Consider the following 17,531-nt stretch of genomic DNA (forward strand, 5'->3'; position numbering starts at 1 on the left):
GCACAGTTCCTGTCGACTGCTTTATTACGCCACACTCTGCATGTTATTGCTGGGAATTACCAGGGATCTCACGATAAGATAGTATTTTTTTACATTTTATTTCACCTTTATTTAACCAGGTAGTCCAGTTGAGAACAAGTTCTCATTTACAACTGCGACCTGGCCAAGATAATGCAAAGCAGTGCGACCAAAAACAACAACAGTCACACATAAACAAACGTACAGTCAATAACACAATAGAAAAATCAATGTACAGTGTGTGCAAATGTAGGGAGGTAGGCAATAAATAGTCCATACAGGCAAAATAATTACAATTTAGCATTAACATTAACACTGGAGTAACACTGGAGTGATGTGGAGATGATGTGCAAGTAGAGATACTGGGGTGCAAAAGAGCAAGAGGTTAAGTAACAATATGGGGGTGAGGTAGTTGGGTGTGCTATTTACAGATTGGCTGTGTACAGGTACAGTGATCGGTAAGCTGCTCTGACAGCTGATGCTTAAAGTTAGAGGGAGATAAGGCTTCAGTGATTTGTGCAATTTGTTCCAGTCATTGGCAGTAGAGAACTGGAAGGAAATGTGGCCAAAGGAAGTTTTGGCTTTGGGGATGACCAGTGAAATATACCTGCTGGAGCGCGTGCTATGGGTGGGTGTTGCTATGGTCACTAGTGAGCTGAGATAAGGCGGGGCTTTACCTAGCAAAGACATAGATGAGCTGGAGCCAATGGGCTTGGTGATGAATATGAAGCGAGGGCCAGCCAACGAGAGCCTACAGGTCGCAGTGGTGGGTAGTATATGGGGCTTTGGTGACAAAATGGATGGCACTGTGATAGACTACATCCAGTTTGCTAAGTAGAGTGTTGGAGGCTATTTTGTAAATTACATTGTCGAAGTCAAGGATAGTCAGTTTTACGAAGGTATGTTTGACATGAGTGAATGAGGCTTTGTTGCGAAATAGGAAGCCGATTCTAGATTTAATTTTGGATTGGAGATGCTTAATGTGAGTCCTGAAGGGGAGATTACAGTCTAACCAGACACCTAGGTATTTGTAGTTGTCCACATATTCTAAGTCGGAACCATCCAGAGTAGTGATGCTGGTCGGACGGGAGGGTGCGGGCAGCAATCGGTTGAAGAGCATGCACTTAGTTTTACTAGCATTTAGCAGTTGGAGGCCACTAGCAGTTGGAGGCCACAGAAGAAGTGTTGTATGGCATTGAAGCTCATTTGGAGGTTTGTTAGCACAGTGTCCAAGGAAGGGCCAGATGTATACAGAATGGTGTTGTATAGGTGTTCACGATAATTAGATGCTGGTATGGTAGTATTGTGATTCTCACAATACAATATGTATTACTGCAATTGTATTGCGATTTGATGTTCCAAAGATATTGCTCACGGTGTCTGCCGGTGTTGTATTGCTCTAAACTGGTCAGTGAGAACTCGTAATTTCTTCCCGATACCAGCGGAGTAAAAAAATCATACAGTAATTATCAGCTTCCATTCAGTCAGTGCATAAAACCGCTGCGCCAGGCCAAATGTATACACTCCTTTCATGAAACATCTTATCGCCTATTGAATCTTGGGCCTCCTACTTTACTCGTAACATTACTATAGCATTTCCTTGATTCCCTGGTAGGGAAGAGTGGGGGGAATTGTTTGAAAGTTGCATGCTCACTATTAGTAAGGGGAGACCGGGAGGAATTGTAACAGTCTTTATATTTATTATAGACATGTTTTGTGCAGTGGCAAACTGTGGCAAACTGTGGCAAACTGTGGCTATAGGCCTTCAGTGGGGAAAACAATTTGTCCAACACGTTGTAGCAAACAGAAACATAGCATCACTTAATGCCCCCAGCTGAATCAAACAGCCCTGAGGCTGATTTGAGCTTCAGGCTGCCACTCACACAGAGAGAACACCCCCCCCAGATAATGCTGCCAACAACTACAATTGTACCGCTTACGCAACTTATGGTAGCCTAACGCCCTCACTATCACCAACAGTGACACGTCAAAGGATGCTGAAAGGACAGTGACCTTAATACCAGCGCTCTCAATGTAGGAGAGTGCACTTTTAGGGAGACACATAGGGCTGCTAGAAAGACATCAGTCACACACAGCATGAGGTTAAAGGATAAGCAGTCATTCACTCACATAAAAGGCCAGTAGGTCCCAATCCTAAGAATACAAAAACACAACCATTAGGCTAAGCATTTCCCAATCAAAATGGACAACTATTACTTCCCCTTGCAAAAAACATATTAATGTTCAGCACGCAAAGTAACCGGTGATCTAAAGTTTAATTAAAATGCAACAATGTTTCACACACAAGTTATTTTCAAAAAGATGGCTAACAACAGCAACCAAGCTGCAATAAACACAGTTTTCCTCATCAGATGATGATCATTTGAAACTGCAAACTAAGCTAAAACAAAAACTAGCTAGACCGTGAGAACTACTGCTCACTATTGTACAGTAAGTAACCTGTTGGCCTTGGAGAAGGCAGAAGGTTTTTGTAAAAACGGTGCCACCCATTACAAGTCAAAATGGCATTGGTTGATTCTGCTGTCACTCCAAAATTTGGCCCAAATACAGTTCAATGGCAGATGGCCTAGTCAATGGCTGATTTAGCTAGCTAGATTTATCTCCCCAGAGACCACAAAAACAAATCCTGATTTGGATCTTTTTTTCTCCAGTGTTAGTTAACCTTTTGAAGCTGGGAGGCACTTTTTATGTTTGGAAAAATAACGTTCCCAAAGTAAACAGCCTATTTCTCAGGACCAGATGCTAGAATATGCATATAATTGACATCTTAGGATAGAAAACACTCTAAAGTTTCCAAAACTGTAAAAATATTGTCTGTGAGTATAACGGAACTGATATTGCAGGCGAAAGCCTGAGAAATATCCAATCAGGAACTGACTCTCTTATTTTGAAACCCCTGTGTTTCTATGCATCCCTATTGCCCATTGAAAGGGATATCAACCAGATTCCTTTTTCTATGGCTTCCCTAAGGTGTCAACAGCCTTTTAGACATAGTTTCAGGCTTTTATTTTGAAGAATGAGCGTGAACGACCACATTGCGTAAGTGGACAGGTGGGGGCTCTCAGATTGATTTGTGCACAAAAGAGAGAGGCGGGATTAAAGCAGAACAACATTAAAATAATAATAATAATTTGGGCTAGAAGGCCCTTGTTGTTCCCCACTGTGTTTGGGTTAGTAACAACTTGTAAAGTGGCTCTATTTGCCATTCTGAATGTCTAAAGAATCCATATGTTCTCCTGAAATATGAACACAGAAATACTGGACATTTTGAACTCTTATGGTGGTGACTTGACAAAATTACAATCATGGTCTTGAATTGGACTTGCAATTTTCTGGTCTCAGACTCCTCCCCCTCTCGGTCTTGACTGACTCGATTCGGTCTTGGTCTTGAATCGGTTTTGCTTTAGGTGGTCTCGAACACAACACTGATGTCTGCTGCAGAGAGACGAGAGAGCAACAGAACTAGTTTTGATAAGTCAGGGAAATAAAAGTGCTGAAAACATGTTGGCTAACTATTTTAAAAAGGAGAACACGCTATACGATGAAAAATATCAGCGTTTTGGCACAGCCGACTACCGCTAGGTAAGCTACCTACAATAGAGTCAAATACGCTATATTGTCGAAAAAGAATATTGCAATATGTAGCTATGATTTTTTTTCTTCCTCCCATCACTACTACACACACACCCTCCCCACCCTGGTCAGTCTCTATCCTAACACACTCTTGGGTGTGTTCCCCGCATATTTGGCATTACCTAAACAATGCCTTTTATTTTGGTCATGCAAAGAAGGGGAAACTTTGAAGCCATTGGAATTCTTATTGTTGTGCCAAATGTAAAAAAGTTAAAAGAGCCCGAGACGTTAGTGAAGCATAATGGAATTTGAAATTTCGTATTCTCATGAGGGAAAGAGAAGTGGGTGTCACTCCGTCTAGAGCATTGGGTTACTTTTGATAGGGAACCTTTGGTTTTGCCCAATGGCAGTTATGGCGCCATCCTCCAGTCTCTTGACAGTCTCTTTAATCTACCTGAAACTATTGACTCACAATTGGAAAAAGTCTGTCCTTTCTGAAGTCTGCTCTATGCACCTCCCATGGGACCTCATCTCTATTGTGTGTGGGTTTATGTGATCAACATAGATATCACTGGCTGACTATCTAAGAGCTGTCTTGATAAGTCAGCAGGAGGTAGGTGGTATTGGTGTCTATTTGGTCAGGTAGCCTATGTCTGTGATCTCAATGGCCTGATTATGACGCCCCTTCCAAATGTAACCTCACATTGAGGGTGGAGTAAATCACCCTCTTTTTCAAGGGAGGGAAACTTTAGGTGGGTATCTGATGGCATAAAGGTTTCAAAGTTCACCTTGTCGGCGACGTGTCTAGGATAGTGTGAGTGAACAGCATGTCTCGCTTTTTGAGTGTGTAAATATAATTTTCTAACCTAATTGCCTGCTGTATGCATTTCCTGTGACACTGAGGTAGTGTGCAATGCACCTTTTAATTCAACCCCTGGTCTGTCTGTCTGTGACTAATTGTTACTGTGTAGTTCCAGAAAGGGACAGTCAGGAAAATCTCACCCAGTCATTCAGAAACACAAACGCATGACTGTGAGCCTGTTGGCTCGGTCTGACGAGCATGCTGGCTCGGTCTCTGACGAGCATGCTGGCTCGGTCTCTGACGAGCCTGCTGGCTCGGTCTCTGACGAGCCTGCTGGCTCGGTCTCTGACGAGCCTGTTGTGGTGTTCACTACAGTATAGCAGGCAGCATTTGTAAGTCAATATAGGGCTGATAGTGATCAGGATTCCCTCTGTGCTCTGACAATTTCCACATTAAGCTGTACAGCTGTACTCTAATGTGTAAAACATACCTGTCTTCACTGCACTTCAAATGTAATTAAGCTGTTTTTGTCTGACAAGGCAATTGGGTACATACAGTTGAAGTCGGAAGTTTACATACACTTAGGTTGGAGTCATTAATACTCGTTTTTCAACCATGCCACAAATTTCTTGTTAAACAATCTATAGTTTTGGCAAGTCGGTTAGGACATCTACTTTGTGCATGACACAAGCAATTCCAGTGGGTCAGAAGTTTACATACACTAAGTTGACTGTGCCTTTAAACAGCTTTTAAAATTCCAGCAAATTATGTCATGGCTTTAGAAGCTTCTGATAGGCTAATTGACATAAATTTAGTCAATTGGTGGTGTATCTGTGGATGTATTTCAAGGCCTACCTTCAAACTCAGTGCCTCTTTGCTTGACATCATGGGAAATAAAAAAATTCAGCCAAGACCCCAGACATTTTTTTTGTAGACCTCCACAAGTCTGGTTCATACTTGGGAGTAATTTCCAAATGCCTGAAGGTACCACGTTCATCTGTACAAATAATAGTATGCAAGTATAAACACCATGGGACCACGCAGCCGTCATACTGTTCAGGAAAGAGGCGCTTTCTGTCTCCTAGAGATGAGCATACTTTGGTACGAAAAGTGCAAATCAGTCCCAGAACAACAAAGGAACCTTGTGAAGATGCAAGAGGAAACGGGTACAAAAGTATCTATATCCACAGTAAAACAAGTCCTATATAGACATAACCTGAGGCCGCTCAGCAAGGAAGAAGTCACTGCTCCAAAACCGCCATAAAAAAAGCCAGACTACAATTTGCAACTGCACATGGGGACAAAGATTGTACTTTTTGGAGAAATGTCCTCTGGTCTGATGAAACAAAAATAGAACTGTTTGGTCATAATGACCATCGTTATATTTGGAGGAAAAGGGGGGAGGCTTGCAAGCCAAAGAACACCATCCCAACCGTGAAGCACGGGGGTGGCAGCATGATTTTGTGGGGGTGCTTTGCTGCAGTAGGGAATGGTGCACTTCACAAAATAAATGGCATCATGAGGAGGAAAATTATGTGGATATATTGAAGCAACATCTCAAGACATCAGTCAGGAAGTTAAAGCTTGGTCGTAAATGGGTCTTCCAAATGGACAATGTCCCCAAGCATACTTCCAAAGTTGTGGCAAAATGGCTTAAGGACAATAAAGTCAAGGTATTAGAGTGGCCATCACAAAGCCCTGACCTCAATCCTATAGACAATTTGTGGGTTTAACTGAAAAAGCGTGTGCGAGCAAGGAGGCCTACAAACCTGACTCAGTTACACCAGCTCTGTTGGGAGGAATGGGCCAAAATTAATCCAACGTATTGTGGGAAGCTTGTGGAAGGCTACCTGAAAAGTTTGACCCAAGTTAAACAATTTAAAGGCAATACACTCAATTATTATTTTGTAGCATGTAAACATCTGACCCACTGGGAATGTGATGAAAGAAATAAAAGCTTAAATGAATCATTTACAATTATTCTGACATTTTCACACTCTTAAAATAAAGTGGTGATCCTAACTGGCCTAAGACAGGGAATTTTTACTCTAATTAAATGTCAGGAATTGTGAAACTCCAAATTGTTTACATTTATTTGTCTATGTAAACTGTAATCAATAATTGTTTGTTTTGTACTGTTATTTTGTCATCAGTTCAACACATGTGGGTCTAAGGCTGTTTACACAGAGAGCCCAATTCTGATCCTCCTTTTTTTTGCCAATTGTGCAAAAGATCAGAATGGAATGGGTTGCCATGTGATCTAAGCTTTTTTTCTTTTTTTCCCAGGTCTGACAGCTGTGGGCGGTCTGTCTCTCATGGGGGGTGGCTACGCCCCCTCCTCCTCTGCTGAGACCCTGGCTGTCGCGGCTGCCTTCATCTCCTCAGTCAACATCGCTGGTGAGTGACTCTTTGGACTAAACCAGACAGTAACTGTGAAAACAGACAGTGAATGGAGCAGACAAACTGAGCTTCAATTACCTCAACATTGTATCCCCTTCGTCCCCATATATAAGATCTTCAAATACTTTAGAGACAAGTATATCAAACCCTTTAGGGACATTTTATTTCATTTGACTATCTATTAAAAAAACTGGTAGAGCATCGTGGCAGGTGAAGTAAGGCTATTGCTCCACTGTGCCCTCTTCCTAACTTGTGACCGTTAACCTCTCTGGGATCGTTCGGGACGCTAGCGTCCCACCTCGCCAACAGCCAGTGAAATTGCAGGATGCCAAATTCAATTTTTTTAATTCATAATTAAAATTCCTCAACCATACAAGTATTTTACACCATTTTAAAGATACACTTCTTGTTAATCCAACCACAGTGTCCGAAAGCAGAACATATCATTATGTTAGGTCAGCAACTATTCACAGAAAGCATTCAGCCATTTTCCAACCAAAGAGGGGTCACAAAAAGCAGAAATATAGATAAAATTAATCACTAACCTTTGACGATCTTCATCAGATGACACTCCCAGGACTCAATGTTACACAATACATGTATGTTTTGTTCCATCAAGTTCATATTTATATCCAAAAACCGCCATGTTCAGAAATGCCTACAAAACATCCGGAGAAATTGCAGAGAGCCACATCAAATAACATAAATAATCATCATAAACTTTGATGAAAGATACATGTTTTAACATAGAATTAAAGATAAACTTGTTCTTAATGCAACCGCTATGTCAGATTTCAAAAAAGCTTTACGGCAAAAGCACAATATTCAATAATCTGAGAACAGGTTCAGCAACAAAAGCAAGCCATACAGTTACCCGCCCAATGTGGCGTCAACAAAAGTCATAAATAGCATTATAAATTTTCACTTACCTTTGCTGATCTTTGTCGGAATGCACTCCCAGGACTCCCACAAGAAATGTTTGTTTTGTTCGATTACGTCCATATTTATGTCCAAATACCTCTGTTTTGTTTGTGCGTATAGTTTACTTTTCCAAAGGCCCAATGCGCGAGCGCAAAATCCAGACGAAAATTCAAGTTTGTAGAAACATGTCAAACGATGTTAACCTCTAGTGACACCCCATCCCGTGAACGGGACCGTTGTCATCATCTGACACTAATTAGCATAACGCAACGGACATAAATCTTCCTAGAAAATATTCCTATTCATGAAAATCACAAGTTAAATATATTGGAACACAGCTTAGCCTTTTGTTAATCACCCTGTCAAAATATGCTTTACAGCCAAAGCTAGACAAGCATTTGTGTAAGTTTATCGATAGCCTAGCATAGCATTATGCCTTGCTAGCAGCAGGCAACCTTGTCATGAAAATCAGAAAAGCAATCAAATTAAATTGTTTACCTTTGATGAACTTCGGATGTTTTCACTCACGAGACTCCCAGGTAGATAGCCAAAGTTAATTTTTTCCCCAAAAGATTATTTTTGTAGGCGAAATAGCTCTGTTTGTTCTTCACGTTTGGCTGAGAAATCAACCGGAAATTGCGGTCACGACAATGCCTGAAAAATATTCCAAATTATCTCCATAATATCGACAGAAACATGGCAAACTTTGTTTATAATCAATCCTCAAGGTGTTTTTCAAATATCTATTCGATAATATATCAACCGGGACAATTGGTTTCTCAGTAGAAGCGATTGGAATAATGGCTACCTCTGTATTTTACGCAATAATTTCTCTGGGAGCATCAGGTGACCACTTGCGCAATGAAGCCACCTACGGGTATTCTTCAACATAAATGCGTAAAACTACGTCACAATGCTGTAGACACCTTGGGGAATACGTAGAAAGCGTAATCTGGTTGATAGGGCATTCACAGCTCAATAGGGACGCATCGGAACACAGGGCTTTCAAAAGATGAGTCACTCCCGGATTGTATTTTTCTCAGGCTTTCGCCTGTAACATCAGTTCTGTTATACTCACAGACAATATTTTTACAGTTTTAGAAACTTCAGAGTGTTTTCTATCCAATACTACTAATAATATGCATATATTAGCATCTGGGATAGAGTAGCAGGCAATTTACTCTGGGCACCTTATTCATCCAAGCTGCTCAATACTGCACCCCCTGTTACCAATAAGTTAATTGGTCCATGGTTCAGGTGAGAGCACACGTTCCCTGACTCACTTCAGGTGGGAAATAAGGAGAACACCTGAACTGGAAATTACGGAGTTATCTTCAAAAGAGCACCGGACATGCTATAAACCAGGCTTAGTCTGGCTCTGCTGAGAAGAAATGAGGGAATGTCACTAACGGTGGTTTCAGAAAAGTCTATGGCGCATGATTCTAGACAGCCACTAAGGCAAAAGCTGCAGAGGTCCAAAGGTCTCAGTGTTGTGTGAGGGCCCTCTGATAGGTCAGATTACTTAGCAGGGTCAAAGGTCATGGCAGGGATTTAAAGCCCTGTTACTGGGGCATTATGGCAGATTTTTGCCATTTGCTGTAATAACCAATTAATAACTCTCAGATCTCTTTTGTGCATGTGTTCCAGCGTGCTTGAAGTCCACCTCTTTATATGTATGTATGCATGTTTGTATGTATGTATGTATTTTATTTAAAGAGCAGATGTTTAATTTCAGTTTAATGGTCCAGTTGGTTTCCATTCCACACGCAACATTTCTTAGTGGTCTACCGCGCCACCCATAAACCCTAACTAACATCAAAACTGACATTCCACCGTCTGTTTTCCTACCCCTTCTTCTACAAGTTTTATATTGTCAAGTGAATACACAAAAAATGACCCTCCAATATTAGTTTCCATAAACTAGCTCTGAAATTTATAGACTACCTGCTCCTTATACGACAGGGGTCGAGGAATAGTTTTTTCTTCCTCTGGCTCTAGTCAGAGTCTTTTGTATTTCCATGTGTTTTTATAGGGGGAGCATGGAAAAGTCCTGCGCTTGCTTTTCTTAAATACCTGCCCTTTTCATTCTTGAATCTGAATGTATTGACTCTAAGCCTTAGTCTGAATTTATTTTATTTTATTATTCGTGTGTTTAAGTGATTGAGGTCTGGTCTGGGCTAAAATTAGCCCATACAGCTGAAGTGGACAGATGTTAGCCAGTGAATAACCTGTCTGGGTGTAGTGTGGTTGAAGGGAACTCAGAGGAATGTAACGTGATCCGCCCCAACAGAATGAAGTGTTCCGTCTGATCGTTTATATCGGGAGAGACCCCACCAAGAAAACCCCTGACCACTACATTAACCTTTTGTGTGCTGTTTTAATGACTTACTCAAATAAGAGTGCAATAAATAATATTTATTTATTTATTTATTTATATATTACGGTCTTCACCCTGTTATGCCTAAAGCATTCAAGTCAAATTTTATTTGTCACGTTCTTCGTAAACAACAGGTGTCGACTAACAGTGAAATGCTTATTAACGAGCCCTTCCCAAAAATAGAGAGAAAAATAGAGAAATAATAAAAAAAGTAGAACACGTAGTAGTAAATACACAATGAGTACCGATAACTTGGTTATATACACAGGTTATTGTGCAGAGGTACGAGGTATTTGAGGTAGATATGTATGTTCACTGAGTGGACAAAACATGAACACCTGCTCTTTCCATGAGACTGCCCAGATGAAAGATATGATCCCTTATTGATGTCTATTGTTAAATCCACTTCAATCAATGTAGATGAAGGGGAGGAGACAAGTTAAGTATTTTCAAGCCTCAAGACAATTGACGCATGGATTGTGTGTGTGCCAGAGGGTGAATGGGCAAGACAAAATATTTAACTACCTTTTGAATGGGGTATGGTAGTGGGTTCCAGGTTCACCGGTTTGAATTTGTCAAGTACTGCAACGCTGCTGGGTTTTTCACACAACAGTTTTCTGTGTGAATCAAGAATGGTCCACCATCCAATCGACATCCAGCTAACTTGACACGACTGTGGGATGCATTGGGAGTCAACATGGGCCAGCATCCCTGTGGAACACTTTCGACACCTTGTAGAGTCCATGCCCCGATGAATTGAGGCTGTTCTGAGGGCAAAAGGAGGGTGCACAACTTAATATTAGGAAGGTGTTCTTAATATTTTGTACACTGTGTATAGTTAGGAATATAATAACCGATAATAAACTGGAGCAGCAGCATATGTGATAAGTCAATATAAAAGAGTCAATGCAGATAGTCCGGGTAGCTATTTGGTTAACTAAACATTTAGAAGTCTTATGGCTTGGGGTAGTGCTGTTAAGGGTCCTGCTTGTTCTAGACTTGGTGCTTCGGTGCCGTGCGGCAGCAGATTAGTCTATGACTTGGGTAGCTGGAGTCTTTGAACATTTTTAGGGCCTTCCTCTGACACTGCGCGGTATAGAGGTCCTGGATGGCAGGGAGTTCGTACCCACTACCCACTGTAATGCCTTGTGGTCAGATGCGCTCTTTGCAACCGCTTGGCATGTGCAGACCATTGTCTACCAGTTTGAGTTTGACGGGGTTTGTTCTCTTTCTCTCTCAGGTGGTTTCCTGGTCACCAAGAAGATGTTGGACATGTTCAAGCGTCCCACTGACCCTCCAGAATACAACTATCTCTACTTACTGCCCACCGGGGTGTTCGTTGGGGGTTATGGAGTTGCCATGCAGGCTGGCTACAACATTGAACAGGTGAGCATCACCTAACCCCCAAACCAGTGGCGGGGTTAGTAGTTGTGTTCAGTAGGTTGTTAAAGCTGCAATATGTAACTTTCTGGGCGACCTGACCAAATAAACATAGAAATGTGTGTTATAGATCTGTTATTTTTATTGAAAGCAAGTCTAAGAAGCAGTATATCTGTTCTTTGTGCGCTATTTCTAAGCTTCCGGTTCTAACATTTCTGCATAGTACACCTTTAAGTAGGCAGAAAACTAGAGTTAAACAGGCATGCATTACCTAGACTTGTCCCATTTAGAATTGCAAAATACGTGTTGCTATAGTATAGTGTGCCCTCCTGAACATGCAGCTGTGTGTTTATCCCTTTCTCTGTAGATGATGTACCTGGGCTCTGGTATGTGCTGTGTGGGAGCCCTGGCTGGTCTGTCTAACCAGTCCACTGCCCGTCTGGGTAATGCCCTGGGTATGATGGGGGTGGCGGGGGGCATCGCTGCCACCCTGGGCTTCCTGAAGCCCACCCCGGAACTCCTGGCACAGATGAGTGCCGCCATGGCTGTGGGTGGCACCGCTGGTAAGTGTGTGGTAGTAAATGAAATTTGTCTGCCATTTGTATGTTCTGTCTGAACATATTGTCTAACAGCAGGTGGCGGTCTGTAGTCCTCATGTGGTGGTCTGCTTCCAACTGCTGTACTACAGTGGTGCCAAGGTAATGGTCACCATTATGTCTGAATCACCAGTATTACCCAGCAGACCTCTGGAGCTCTGCGTCCATCTTCATTGTACATTTTTCCTGGAATCAAGTTGGAACCTAGACTAAACCATCGATTAAGACCCTAGCCCTGTTCCAGATGCTCCTGTTAACCCCTCCCATGTCTACAGGGCTTCAAGAAGAACACACACACACACACACACACACACTAAGGTGCACTCACAAACAAGGAATTTCCCCCAAACAACCCTCATCAGCAACACCTGTGCCTCAGGATGACCCATTTCCCAGCAATCCTTTAGTGTGTGTTGGCTCGTGTGATTGCATGTGTTCAGGGTTTCCTTTAGCCGATAAATAAAATTGTTGCCGGCCAAATTGTCCGGGAGAAGAAAAATGCATTGCAAAATAATGCTTTTTATTCATTGATGGAAATACCAGTCAATTTTCTCCAACTTCAAAGGCAAATATGCTTCATAGGATAATAAATCCTCAAGATGCTTAGTGTTGGGTGTTTTTATTTTTACTCCCCATAAAGGACAGCTAAGTGTACCCCGACTGGGCAAAGATTGAGTTGATTATCCACATTTCTAAAGTGCCTGCTGAGAGAGGATTCTTTCTCTAAAACAGAGTAAAGATGACCTCCAGATTGCGCCTTATTGAGGGACAACGTAATGAGGCTGATGTGCATTGCAAGTTGATCCAGGGAGTTGGACAGTTTTGACTTAAATTTGAGCTGGCCAAGCAAGGTCTGCTGCAAATGCAAGTAAATTAGAGGCAAATTATTGTTAATCAGGCCCGGTCCTAACGATTTGCTGCTGCCTGAGGCAAGATCAACATAAGCTGCCCCTGTGTCAAATATAGTATAAAGATTTGTAATGGATTGATAGAGTAGAGTAATGATGTGTATCTTGCAGTGGTGATTTTAGCATGTAAATCTTGTTCGGGCAAACTCAACAATACATTAATTGCATTAGAACTGTGACAAATTGTGCCCACAAACTCTTAGGGCCTACATAAATCTGTCCCAACAGCAGAGCTTTATTTTCAGCACCTTGGAGTGAATCCTTACCACTGCTACACCTGGCTATCAGCAGAGCCTTGTCTGGCAGCGAAACACTTCATTCAGCCTAATTTACTGCCTTTAAAAAAAACATAGCTGATATGACTGACTTGCTTAAACAAATGTGGTTTCTACTGACAATTGAGATGTACCTGTACAAACCTTTTGGCATAAGGGAACAAAGCGGATAAGGGGCAATCTGTACTTTCGATGAAGACAATGAGTGAGTTAAGACAGACGTAGTCAATATAACTATTTAGTCAGCACTTTTGAAATGAACTACTACAGTATTCTCTATGCACACCAAGTCAGAACTATAGGATAAATAAAGGTGGCATATACAGTAGCTGCGAAGTATTCACCACTTATTATTGAATTTGTGATTTCCAACTTGTGTAATGTTTATGGCCAATGAGCACCAAAACGTTTTATCTATAATTTGTCTATATATGACAAGGCTTGAAGGATTTGCCAGTAGATTGTCGACTTGATTCATGATTGCTAGCTAAGATTTTGAAAGTATGATGTTGGCATAATCAGTCCAATCAAAGCTATGGTGTATATATAATGTGATTTGGCGACATTTTATCTGTGGCCAATGACCTTGAGCCGCATTGGATGGGCACTTCTAATGTAAAAGAAAACCCTGAATGTTCAAGGTTTCCCTGTAGATTTTACAGTGATGTAGTGTTCCCATGAGTGACAACACTGAGCCAATCACGGCGCAACTAGAGAACATTACCAACCCCTACACTCCGTATTTTCTGCTGGCTTGCCCCACCACCACAGAAAGCACTGAGCTAGGCTGAAAAACCTGCATGGACCTGCCTTAGAAAGTAACAGAGAGACCATGTTTGTGTGCGGATTTATTAACTCAACAATTATTATTATAATTTTTTTTACATTGTTTGCAAACTGATATGTGACAGGTATTAATGCCAAAACAGGTGGGGCTCAAAACAGATGGGGCTCTGACCCACCAGCCTTGAATGACGGGTCGCCACTGGTATCATGCGCAATTGGTTCATATCAGTTGAGCTTATTCAGTTGTTCTTGAAAATGAAACATTGTTGTCAACTATTCAAATCGGAAAGATACAATGTTGTAATCACTAGGCAGCCAACTGCCTATTAGTAGGAAAGTTATCAATAAGCCACGTAAATCAGACATGACATGAGCCACGACCCCACGATAGTTCAAATTGCTATAAAAATAAACATCACATTTATTAATATCATCCAGTAGAACTGTAAAAAGAATGAGATATAATTTGAGCTTTGGAAACGTGCTTTCATAAATGCATGGTGGCGGGCCTCGTTTCACAGGAGCATTGTAAAATAAGCTTTCGCCCAATGAACCAGCCTTAACTCATTTAGTTTATTTACATATCAAATTTGATTGTCCAACATCAGTTTTATAATTTCTTAATTTTGTGGTTGCCAAGTGTCCCCTTCCACTGCTGTGATTTTGATCACAGCAGGAATGGGGAGTGAAGCGAGCCGGCCCAGTCATGACTAGAAGGGGTCCAGCTTTTGTCAAATTAATGTCAAAAGTAAAAACATTTAGGATTTTAGTTAACCCTTTTCCTAACCTTAACCTAATTCTCCTAACCTGCTACGAAAAGTTAAATCTGACAAAAGTTAGATTCCTTCTGTCCAAAGCGGGATCCCTTCTATATAACTTTTATTTCAGGGATGAAGACGCAACGGGCAATGTTGTGCTTTTCAATAAATCCTGTCATGTTGGTATAAGAACATTGTTCTACTTTATTTTATTACAACTGTACAGGCTAATTTCTATGAATGAATTACAATAATCTGTATGTGATTTAGAGCACTGTGGTTTGACCGCCCTAATGTGTTACGCACCCAATGATTATGAATATCTGGTAAATTCACATTGTCCACTGCCAAATTTTCTTTGTGGAAACCCTGCTGCGTGCGTGTGTTGACTGGTTGTCATCCTCTCTGCCCCCCAGGGTTGGGTATTGCTAGGAAGATCCAGATCACCGACCTCCCCCAACTGGTAGCTGCCTTCCACAGCCTGGTGGGTCTGGCTGCAGTGCTCACCTGCGTGGCAGAGTACATGATCGAGTACCCTCACTTTGCTACCGACCCGTCTGCCAACCTCACCAAGATCATCGCCTACCTGGGCACCTTCATTGGAGGGGTCACATTTAGTGGATCTCTGGTAGCTTATGGGAAACTGCAAGGTGAGTAAAGGCGATTTGGGAAGATGCATTACATTTAAAATTCTATGTTACTGTGGTGGTGGAAGCGGGATGGTGTTTTTGTTGGGAGCTGCTAGTGAAAAAGGGTAGGTATTTAGGCAGTCCTAGGCCAAGCACGCCATGAGTTAAGGTTCCAATTTTACCTAAGTTTCCTGTCAGCAAATGAGGCACTTAAAATCATACTTATATTTCTCATACATATTCAACATCATGGTTCATTGGTTTGATTCATTTGTCCATAATGTTATTATTAATATATATCACACACAGACATTTTCCTGAAGTTGTAGGATTTTGCTTCTCTTGGGCACCACATCTTATCCCAGGCAGCTGGGGTTTGATCCAGTACTACTAGTAGTAGACCAACAGTGGTCTGGGTCCTTTTGGTTGATACCTGAGGGCCTGTAACCCACTCTGCATCAGTCCCCTGGCCCAGTTGTGCCACCCAGGCCCTCTTGCTCAAAGCTAGGCCAGGCGGAACCTCTCTGTTTGGCACTAATTATCCCCTCCACCCACAGTCATTTTCCACTTGTTCCCGAAAGCTGGAACGCATTATCCCAGGGAGCGTTCCCACTCCAGTCTCACTGGAATCTGGAAAACCTGCTCTGATAAGATTAAAAGTGGCCATTTCATGCTATACTTTTTTTTCTTTTTTCTGGGGGGTACTTTTGAAAGGCATTCAAAACAAGAAGTAAATGAAACATTAAAATGTGGCCTGTATCACAGATGGCGGAATCCAGCTGCAAGCTTTGTTAATTTGATTGTCAACATGCATTGTTTTAAATTAGCATGAAACAGCCTCAGCTGCACACATTTTAGTCTCTGAAATCAAAATCTATTTAAAAACAGTAACTTTATTTCTCTGCTATATTTGTACCTGCCTGCCCAGGGCTGAATCATATCAGGGATAAAAAAAAAACTAACTCCCTTTTTAGTCCATACAGTATGTGTCTTGTGGTTGGGGGCTGAATACTTGTAAACAAAGTACATCGTAAATTAAATGGACAGCACATAGAGCTAAATGCATGTCAGGATTTCACTATCTCCATGCCTACTGTGTTCCTCTCTCCAGGTGTGCTGAGCTCCGCCCCCCTCCATCTTCCCGGGCGCCATGCTATGAATGCTGGGCTAATGGCCTCCAGTGTGGGCCTGATGATCCCCTACATGCTGGACCCCAGCTACACCACAGGCATCACCTGTCTGGGCTCTGTGTCCGCACTCTCTGCCGTCATGGTATGATCTACACGCCTTCTCTGCTCTAAACATAGAAATAGAACGACTGGAATGGACATCCCCCCCCCCCATTCAAATCAATGTTTGAAGTCATGATGGTACAGTGAAATTGTTGTGGTGTGAGGGCATTTCCTGTTCTACTAATTCTATATCTATGGCCCGGCTAATATCCACCAACCTGGATTGACCAGTGCTAAACAAAGGCCTTTGAACTGAACCTTTAGAAATAGGATGGAAGTCTTACCTATTTGTGCCATTGGGATCCTGTGCTTTAGCCCATTTTAAGGTAGGCTTAGGTTCACTCAGCTATCCTTCAATAAAACGTGCTCTCCTCTCGATCCTGCTCAACTGTTGGCCCTGAAAGAGAGTTCATTGGAAGCATTACACATAGGATCAATCCATAATATGATGATAGATGGAAGGCTAACTAAGATGATTAGGTTTTGAAGCAGCGCTGCGAGAAGGTGGTTCTGGTTAAAACTGTTGTGAATGTTGGCTGCTCAGTCCTCCATGTGGTTTGTCAGTAACAAGGACATTTCGATGTTGAGTAAATCAGTGGATATTCATTTTTACGTATACAATATCGCATCACTCTGACTGATATTAAGGTGTAGCTAAACAATCACCTGTGCCTGAGCATGAATGTCTTTAAAAGGAAATCTGATACTGTTCAAGTCTTCTTTTTTTTTTGATGGAGTGGATCATTACATAATGTTAGGTAGCTGGCTCTGGTTATAACTGTTCCCTGAGGTCAGTATCTTGGAGAGTAACACTAGGATGATATCATAGAGAGCCCTTGAAATGAAAACTCCATG

General features: G+C 41.8%; 1 protein-coding gene across 2 annotated transcripts in view; it reads left to right on the top strand.

Annotated features, from left to right (window-relative positions):
• nnt (nicotinamide nucleotide transhydrogenase) overlaps window positions 1-17,531 on the top strand; it is a 69,448-nt gene that overhangs the window by 25,735 nt on the left and 26,182 nt on the right. For both annotated transcript variants that reach the window (XM_021622925.2, XM_036937115.1), the window contains 5 exons: window positions 6,701-6,811; window positions 11,353-11,498; window positions 11,860-12,055; window positions 15,232-15,465; window positions 16,556-16,716. In XM_021622925.2, the coding sequence (XP_021478600.1) occupies window positions 6,701-6,811; window positions 11,353-11,498; window positions 11,860-12,055; window positions 15,232-15,465; window positions 16,556-16,716 (848 nt within the window). The remainder of the gene's footprint in view (window positions 1-6,700; window positions 6,812-11,352; window positions 11,499-11,859; window positions 12,056-15,231; window positions 15,466-16,555; window positions 16,717-17,531) is intronic.

This window comes from Oncorhynchus mykiss, chromosome 12 (assembly GCF_013265735.2).
Source record: "Oncorhynchus mykiss isolate Arlee chromosome 12, USDA_OmykA_1.1, whole genome shotgun sequence".
Lineage (NCBI taxonomy): Eukaryota > Metazoa > Chordata > Actinopteri > Salmoniformes > Salmonidae > Oncorhynchus > Oncorhynchus mykiss.